Here is an 8879-nt window from a genome sequence, read left to right as displayed (position 1 = left end):
ATAGAGCTAATGTGTGTGGATGTGTGTGTGTGTGTTTCTCTCCTTTGTGTGTGTGTGTGTGTGTGTGTGTGTGAGTGTGTCTGCCTCACTGTGTCTCTGTCTCCCTGTGTGTGGTGTGTCTCCCTCACTGTGTCTGTTTCCTTGTGTGTGTGTGTGTGTGTGTGTGTGTGTGTGTCTCCCTCACTGTGTCTCTGTTTCTTGTGTGTGTGTGTGTGTGTGTGTGTGTGTGTGTGTGTGTCTCCCTTTCTATGTCTGTCTGTGCCTCTATCTGTGCCGCAGTGGAGGATGCGAACAACGGCAAAACACATCGACAGCAACGAGGCCGCAATATCCCACCGCTGACCAATGGCAGGCCACGTCCACCACCACAAGGCACACCGCAGGGTGTTAGAATGTAACCGGTGACAACTTTGTATTGGATGTAATGTGACCAATGGCAACATGCTGTAAGGGTCAGCTGACCCAGTAAACCATGGAACCAATTATGGAATGATGTGATAGTCAGCTGACTCAGTATAAATAAGAACCTGTTGGGAATTGTGGGGAACTTGGAGTGGCCCAGAGTAAGGCCCCACATTTGGAGTAATGAAGTTTCTTTATTAAACCCATTCTTTGATTTATATGTTGGAGTCAGTTTAGTTATATTTTTATTGTCTGCACTTGAAGAGTTCCTTCTGAAGAAATACGGGGGAACGGCGGGGGGGAGCAGAAACTTTTGCCCAGTGTCTCTCTCTCTGCCTCTGAGTGTGTGTCTCTGACTCTTTCCCTGTGTGTGTGTGTGTGTGTGTGTGTGTGTGTGTGGTCTCTGCTGCTGGGTGTAAGACTCTTTTTCAGTCTCTGTTTCCCTCTGTCCGTCAGAGACTTGTGTGTGCTCATACAAGAAACTCAGAAAGTTAGCACCCAATAAAACAAGAAATTAGGAAGGCAATGCAAGGAGATTGGAGCACAGGAGTAAAGTAATCCTGCTACAGTTATGCAGGGTTTGGGTAAGACCACACTTGAAGCAGTGTGTGCAGTTTTGGTCTCTATACTAAAGGAAATATGTACTTGTATTGGAGGAATTGAGGACAGTGAATGTACACAACACTGGTCCAGGGGATAAGAGAATTGTCCTAGGTTCTGAGGCTTTATTTTGTCCATCCCTAGGACATGTTCATGGCTGGTTGGCCAGCATTTATTTCCCATCCTTAGTTCCCGGAGAGTAATTGAGAGTCAGCCACATTGCTGTAGCTCTAGAGTCACATGTAGGCCAGACCGGGTAAGGACAGCAGATTTCCTTCCTTAAAGGGACATTAGTGAACCAGATAAGTAAATAAATTTGGAGTTTGGGGGAATGAGAGGCATCTCACTGAACCATAGGTGATTCCGAAGGGGTTTGCTGGAGTTGAAATTGTTACTCCAGGCCACAGAATCTCGGACACAGGAGGAACTGCAGGCTCCAGAGGTTGATTATTTAGGACTGAGATGAGGAGAGATTTCTTCACTCCGAGGGGTTGTGAATCTTTGGAATTCTCTCTCGCAGAGGGCTGTGAGTGCTCCATCCGTGAATATAGTTCAGACTGACACAGACTGATTTTTGGTCTCTGAGGGAATTGTGGGATATGGCGAGTGGACAGTCCATGAACAGCCACGATCATACCAAATGGTGCCACAGGTTAACGGCGGTGGGCTATTCCTGCTCCTATTGTGTGTATGTGCTGTCTGGCTCTATCTGTGTCTCTGTATGTTACTCCCTGTTTGTCTCCTTCTGTTTCCCTCTCTGTCTCATTCTCTGTGTTTCAGTGTGTATCAGTGTGTGTCTCTCCCGCTCTATGCCTGTGTGTCTGCCCCTTTCTTGTGTCAGTGTGTATATGTCTCTCCCCGAGTGTGTGCATGTGTCTCCCACTCTCTGTGTCGCTATGTCTCTCTGTGTCAGTGTGCCTCTCCCTCTCTGTCTGTCTCCCTCTGTGTCTGTCTCTCCTGCTCTGCGTGTCTCTCCCCCTCTGTGTCTATGTATATCTCTCTCTTTCTGTCTCTGTCTCCTTCTCTCTCTGTGCCTCTCTATCTCTCCCTATGTGTTTCTCTCTGTCTCTCCCGCTCCGTGTGTGTGCATGTGTCTTTCTCAGTGTCTCTCTCCCTCTGTGTGTGTATCTCTCACTGTCTCTCCCTCTCTGTGTGTGTGTGTGTGTGTGTGTCTATCAGTGCCTCCCTCTCCCGCCCCTGCACAATTTGCATACAAACACAGTCCTATCGTCAGGCTTCGCTTTAGATTTGGAATCTTGCTGTGTTTTTTCACTCACTGAATAAATAAGACAGCACAGGCACAAGTGCGGAGAGTTAGAGGGGAGAGAGAGACTGTTTTGACTCTGGGTTGTGCCAGATGTGGGAATGGGATGGGACTAAAGGAATTTCGAATCCACTGATGCAAAAAAAAACTTTATAGTCAAAAAGTCAGAGTTCTGAAGCGGAGAGAAAAAAAACATTCTTTGTTTTTTTTAAACTCAATAGTAAATATTGAAGGTTTATTTTGAGAAGGGAGAAGGTTGTTTTTTATTCTTGTTGTTGAAGATGCCCCGCTTGCCCAGGGAGGAGCTGGAAGGGAGACAGCAGCCCAGGTATCTGAACAAGGCGGTGTGTAGGAGTTTGTTTGGGACGGTGGACCACGAAGAGCTGAGGAGGGATTTGAAAACTCAGCTCAAGGAGATCAAGAACTCCCACTGCCAGAGGTGGAACTTCGACTTCGAGAACCACAGCCCCCTGGCTGGTGACTACCTCTGGAAGGCTTTCGACACCCGCGACCTGCCCGCTTTTTACCGGGACCCCTCCAGCCCCCTGTCCGTCCCCGGCCCGGAGGAGGCAGCCAGGGGGCTGGAGGGCAGCGGCAAGGCGGAGGCAGAGGGCAAAACCCGCAGGAAGAGCCGAGGGAAAGCCGGCAGGAGCAGAAAGCGGGAAATCCCAACCCCCATAACAGGTAGATTGTGAAATCCACTCTGTGCCTGAACGCAGCAAGCAGCGGAGAGATGTTCCTTCCCGGTTTATATTCTCTATTCCAAAAACTGGAGAGATTCCACAAATCAGTGTGTCTCAAAAGTGTTGCTGGATTGAAGTGTGAGTGGGGAGGGGGGAGAATGTTCTGTTCTCACCAAAGTTTTGAAACTTTTGAAAAACTTTAAAAACTTTTCCTTTGACCAGCAATCCGTTCAGAAAATGTCTTGTCAAAGATTTGTAAGCAGCATAGTTGTGTCTTGGTGAGTTGAGTAGTCGGGTGTGTGTGTGTGTGTGAGGGAGTGTCTGTGTGTGTGTGAGGGAGTGTGTGTCTGTGTGTGTGAGGGAGTGTGTGTCTGTGTGTGTGAGGGAGTGTGTGTGTGTCTGTGTGTGTCTGTGTGTGTGAGGGAGTGTGTGTCTGTGTGTGTGAGGGAGTGTGTGTGTGTGTGTGTGAGGGAGTGTGTGTCTGTGTGTGTATGACTCCTTTAACAGCGCTGGGCTCTGGAAGTACCTTGTTTTGCTCTTTTTTTTTACAAATTCCACGCCCTCCAGAACTCCCGTTAAAGATTAAAAGTGTTATTGTGTGAGTGAGTGAGTGTGTGTGTGTATGAGAGGGAGGGAGGGAGTGTGTGTGTGTGAATGAGGGAATGTGGGAGTGAGTGAGGGAGTGTGTGTGTGAGTGAGGGAGTGTGAGGGGGTGTGTGAGGGAGTGTGTGTGCGTGTGAGGGAGTGTGTGTGAATGTGTGTGAGTGAGGGAGTGTGTGGGTGTGAGGGTGTGCGTGTGAGGGAGTGTGTGTGTGTGTGGGATGTGTGTGTGTGTGAGGGAGTGTGAGTGAGTGAGTGTGGGAGTGTGTGTGTGAATGTGTGAGGGAGTGTGTGTGTGTGTGAGGGAGAGTGTGTGTGAGTGAGGGAGTGTGTGTGAGTGAGGGAGTGTGTGTGAGTGAGGGAGTGTGTGTGTGAGTAAGGGAGTGTAAGTGTGTAAGGGAGTGTGTGAGGGAGTGAGTGTGTGAGGGAGTGTGTGTGTGTGTGCGTGGGAATGTGTGAGTGAGGGGAGGGTGGGAGTGTGTGTGTGAGGGAGGGAGGGAGTGTGAGTGAGTGAGGGAGTGTGAGTGAGGGAGTGTGAGGGAGGGAGTGAGTGAGTGAGTGAGGGAGTGTGTGTGAAGGAGTGAGTGAGGGAGTACAGGTTTGTTTTCAATCTCTCTTTCCTTTCTGTGTTGTAGATTTCTTCCCAAAATGCAAAAGGACAGTTGTTTCTAAACCATTGATTCCCAGGATGGAGACCCCCAGGAAAAGGATTCGATAAAAACAATTACACAGAGGGGAGAAGAGGTCGGTCTGGAAATTTTTATACTTCTTTAAAATTAAGAAATCCGAAAAAATACATCTGGGGAGTGCTTGAGCCCCGGTCAGTTTGTGGTCCAATTAACCCAGACCATTGTTAGTATTTAATTCAGACTACGTGTAATCATAGAATCTCTACAGCACAGAAGGAGTCATGATGTGGAGATGCCGGTGTTGGACTGGGGTAAACACAGTAAGAAATCTCACAACACCAGGTTAAAGTCCAACAGGTTTATTTGGCAGCAAAAGCCACCAGCTTTCGGAGCGCCGCTCCTTCGTCAGGTAAGTGGAAGTTCTATTCACAAAAGGCAAGTCTTAAAGGTACAGACAATGTGAGTGGAGAGAGGGTTAAGCACAGATTAAAGAGATGTGTATTGTCTCCAGACCGGACAGTTAGTGCAAGTCTTAAAGATTGTTTGTGTAAAGGTCTCCTGTTTGTGAACAGATCTCCCACTTACCTGACGAAGGAGCGGCACTCTGAAAGCTAGTGACTTTTGCTACCAAATAAACCTGTTGGACTTTAACCTGGTGTTGTGAGATTTCTTACTGTCCAGAAGGAGGCCATTTGGCCCATTGAGTCTGCAATGACCACAATCCCACCCAGGCCCTATTCTTCAAACCCCACGTTTTGATTTTGATTTATTATTGTCACAGTTATACAATGAGAAGTATTGTCTCTTTCACGCCAAGTAGACAGAGCATACCGTTCATAGAGAAGGAAAGGAGAAAGTGCAGAATGTCGTGTTACAGTCATAGCTAGGGTGTAGAGAAAAATCTCCAAATCCAAAAGAGATTGAATTCGAGCATTGTTAGAGAGTTTAAAAGAGTTGGAATGAAGTTTAAGAAGCATAGAACCAGAGTAAAAGATATAATTAGAAGGTATACTAGGCACAGATTGCAAAGAGTCGCCTCGCCGTCCCCTGACACTAAGGGACAATTTATTATGGCCAATCAACATAACCCGCACATCTTTGGACTGTGAGAGGAAACCGGAGCACCCGGAGAAAACCCACACAGGCACGGGGAGAATGTGCAAACTCCCCACAGACAGTGACCTGAGGCTGGGAATCGAACCCGGGTCCCTGGCGCTGTGAGACAGCAGCACTAACCCACTGTGCCACCGTGCCCAAAGTGTCAATTCATCACTTTCAAGCAATTATGCGCCTTTCTTAAACCTTGCAGTTCCCCAGGGGCAGAAATCCGTTTTAATTTGACTTCGTTCACTGAAATAAACAGCTTTGCAAAATTCCATTCGCCCCCAAGGACATCAATTTTGCAGCGAAGATGGCTTTGTGGATCAGAGTAACTCAGCAGATTATTTCTGACTCTCCAGGGTTGGGGCTGGAATGTCCCTCTTTTTGTTAAAGTGTCAGGTTTCTGGGTGTTTGGCATATGTTGTAACCTGTTCCTTCCTCCTCTGCAGGTAGGCTCTGTTCTAGCTGTTTGTGTGTTGTCCCTTTGTCTCCTGTTGTTTAATATCGCCGCTTACACCACCCACCCCCACCCCCACCCCCACCCCCCCACTGCACCAAAGTCACATTCATAGAACCCTACAGTGCAGAAAGAGGCCCTTCGGCCCATCGAGTCTGCACCAAACACAATCCCACCCAGGCCCTACCCCCACATCCCCATATATTTACCCGCTAATCCCTCTAACCTAAGCATCTCAGGACACTAAGGGGCAATTTAGCATAGCCAATCAACCTAACCCACACATCTTTGGACTGTGGGAGGAAACTGGAGCACCAGGAGGAAACCCACGCAGACATGGGGAGGATGTGCAAACTCCACACAGACAGTGACCCGAGCCGGGAATCGAACGCATGTCCCTGGAGCTGTGAAGCAGCAGTGCGAACCACTGTGCTACCGTGCCACCCTGTTGAATTCTGGCAACATTGTTACCAGAATTCACCCCTTGCCCCTACTCATCCATTTATCTCCCCTTACTCGCTCTCCTGGGAATAGGGGTGGCACAGTGGGTTAGCACTGCTGCCTCACAGCACCAGGGTTCGATTCCCAGCTTGGGTCACTGTCTGTGTGGAGTTTGCACGTTCTCCCTATGTCTGCGTGGATTTCCTCCGGGTGCTCCGGTTTCCTCTCTCAGTCCAAAGATATGTGGATTAGCCATGCTAAATTCCCTTTCAGGGAAACTGGAGGAGACCCACGTAGACACGGGGGGAGAACATGCAAACTCCACACAGTCACCCAAGCCGGGAATCAAACCTGGCGCCGTGAGGCAGCAGTGCCAACCACCCACCATATCAAAAGCACGTTGGTTTGGTTGATTTGCCCATTGCTCGCAGAAAGGGCAACCAACATTCAGACTGGTAAATAACGTTATTCCATTTTTTTTCTCTTTTTTCAGATTGTTTTTTGCCCTGGGCATTTCAATAATACCAAGGTACTCGATACACCTTCAACCCAGATCCAAGTTACTCAGATCCTGAACTTTCTAAAGGCTGAATGGAGTCTCCCAAAGGCAAAGGAAAGGTTCAAACCCGCATGCATTGGGAGACGACTTGTCTTCTGGACTCTGGAGAGCTTCAGGCAATGTTGGCCCATCTCTATTGTCCATGTGCGCTGAACCCTCACTGTGCACATTCCAAAGGAGAGAAACTCCTCACTGTATCCACAATGAGCAAGCTCAGGAACATTAACAACGCAGCTGGTTGCTCTGGCCACATATTCCTTTGGGAACTAAAGCAACTAGCTGGTCATCCAGCCATGAGTCAGGGCAAAACTATTCTGAATATTTATACTCCGAGGTGGCTGGTGTGGGGAGGGGAGGGAGTAGGCAAATAGTGCAGACTACTTGCACCTCGCAGGCTGTAATTATCAGCGAGTCAATGGCCTAGTGGTATTATCGTTGACTATTAATCCAGAAACTCAGCTAATGTTCTGGGGACCCAGGTTCGAATCCCGCCACGGCAGATGGTGGAATTTGAATTCAATAAAAAAAAATCTGGAATTAAGAATCTACTGATGACCCATTATCGATTGTCAGGGGAAAACCCATCTGGTTCACTAGTGTCTCCTTTGGGGAAGGAAATCTGCCATCCTTACCCGGTCTGGCCTACATGTGACTCCAGAGTCACAGCAATGTGGTTGACTCTCAACTGCTCCCCAAAGGCAACTAGGGATGGGCAATGGGCAACACACTGGATAGCACGGCTGCCTCACAGCACCAGGGACCTGGGTTCGATTCCAGCCTCGGGTCACTGTGTGGAGTTTGCACATTCTCCCCGAGTCTGTGTGGGTTTCCTCCAGGTGCTCCAATTTCCTCCCATGCTCCAAAGATCTCCGGTACGGGTGGATTGGCCATGTTAAATTGACCCCAGTGTCAGGGGATAAGCCGGGGAAATATGGTTATGGGAATAGAGCCTGGGTGGTATTGTGGTCAGTGCAGACTTGATGGGCCAAATGGCCTCCTTCTGCACCATAGATCTATGAAATTCTGGCCAGCCAGTGACACCCATGTCCCACCAATGAATGAAAAAAAAATTGGAGAGGTTCTATGGTGAGCAAAAAAATCTCATTGTGAGTAGCTGGAGCTTTGCTTTGGACCACAGTTATACTGCAGTCACGATGAGCTTCAAGTGGTTTGAACCAATGGGGTTGTCTAGCAGTCCTCGCTGCTTGGATATCTGACAGCATTGGTGAAACAAATGGGTTCTCCACGTTGATGCAAAGCTACATCTCACCAGCCCCTGTGCCTGCAGTACTGGGTGTCCGATGTGAGCACTGGTCACCATTGCCATTGACCATCTAGATTCAATGATTCACCAATGGAATAAAGTTAGGTCTACCTTTGGCACACCCCCAAGAGTTCAGCAGGTCCCAAAATCGGGCAGAGTATCTCAGGGACTGTGTGAAAAAAAACCCTTAAGGTTCCACATAGGTCACAACCCAGAGATAACGCGGGAAAAGAGATCTTGTAGCTGCATCTCCTAGCTCGCCTGCAACTGGGATTCTCCAGTCCCGCTGCGGTGAATTGAGCTTTGGCTGAGCGCCAAGTTCTCCATTCTCGCTGGCGGCTGGGCGAGTACAGACGGGAATTCCTTCCCTTGTGTCCAAAAATAACAAAGCCTATGGCATACGAATGTACAAAAAAGCAGCATGAGTAGGCCACTCAGCCCCTTGAACCGGCACCGACACAGATTGTACCCTTAACCCAATATCCCTGCCTATCTCCCATAACCTTTCACCCCCTCGCTCATAAAATACCTACCTCTACCTTAAAAATATTCAAAGACTCTGCTTCCATCGCCTTTTGTGGAAGAGAGTCCAAAGACTCGCCATCCTCTGAGAGAAAGCTTTTCTCCTCATCTCTGTCTTAAATGGGTGACCCCTTATTTTTAAACAGTGACCTGCCCTAGTTCTAGATTCTCCCACAAGAGGAAGCATCCTCTCCACACCCAATCTGTCAGTACCCCCGCAGAATCTTATATGGTTAGCACAATGGTTAGCACTGCTGTCTCACAGCGCCAAGGACCCGGGTTCGATTCCCGGCTCAGGTCGCTGTCTGTGCAGAGTTTGCACATTCTCCCCGTGTCTGCGTGAGTTTCCTCCGGATG

At 48.6% G+C, this 8879-nt stretch overlaps 1 protein-coding gene across 1 annotated transcript; it reads left to right on the top strand.

The window, feature by feature from the left end:
- Positions 1–2305: 2305 nt before the first annotated feature.
- On the top strand, positions 2306–7227 carry LOC145361709 (cyclin-dependent kinase inhibitor 1B-like). The gene is made up of 3 exons (XM_080217628.1): positions 2306–2950; positions 4185–4293; positions 6671–7227. The coding sequence occupies exons 1-2, from the start codon at positions 2548–2550 to the stop codon at positions 4265–4267; spliced, it is 486 nt and encodes a 161-aa protein (XP_080073754.1). The 5' UTR covers positions 2306–2547; the 3' UTR covers positions 4268–4293; positions 6671–7227.
- The last annotated feature ends 1652 nt before the right edge of the window (positions 7228–8879 follow it).

The sequence above is a fragment of the Carcharhinus amblyrhynchos genome, chromosome 35, assembly GCF_965287045.1.
Source record: "Carcharhinus amblyrhynchos chromosome 35, sCarAmb.v2.hapA, whole genome shotgun sequence".
In the NCBI taxonomy this organism is placed as follows: domain Eukaryota; kingdom Metazoa; phylum Chordata; class Chondrichthyes; order Carcharhiniformes; family Carcharhinidae; genus Carcharhinus; species Carcharhinus amblyrhynchos.
Note: the sequence above shows the minus strand (reverse complement) of the source record. Positions and strands in the feature narration are given on the sequence as shown.

What these genes read in the sequence shown, in the direction of transcription:
- LOC145361709 (XM_080217628.1), top strand. Translation starts at nt 2,548, where the DNA reads ATGCCCCGCTTGCCCAGGGAGGAGCTGGAAGGGAGACAGCAGCCCAGG. An exon ending in AATCCCAACCCCCATAACAG is followed by an intron (nt 2,951 to 4,184) that starts GTAGATTGTGAA and finishes TCTGTGTTGTAG; the next exon opens with ATTTCTTCCCAAAATGCAAA.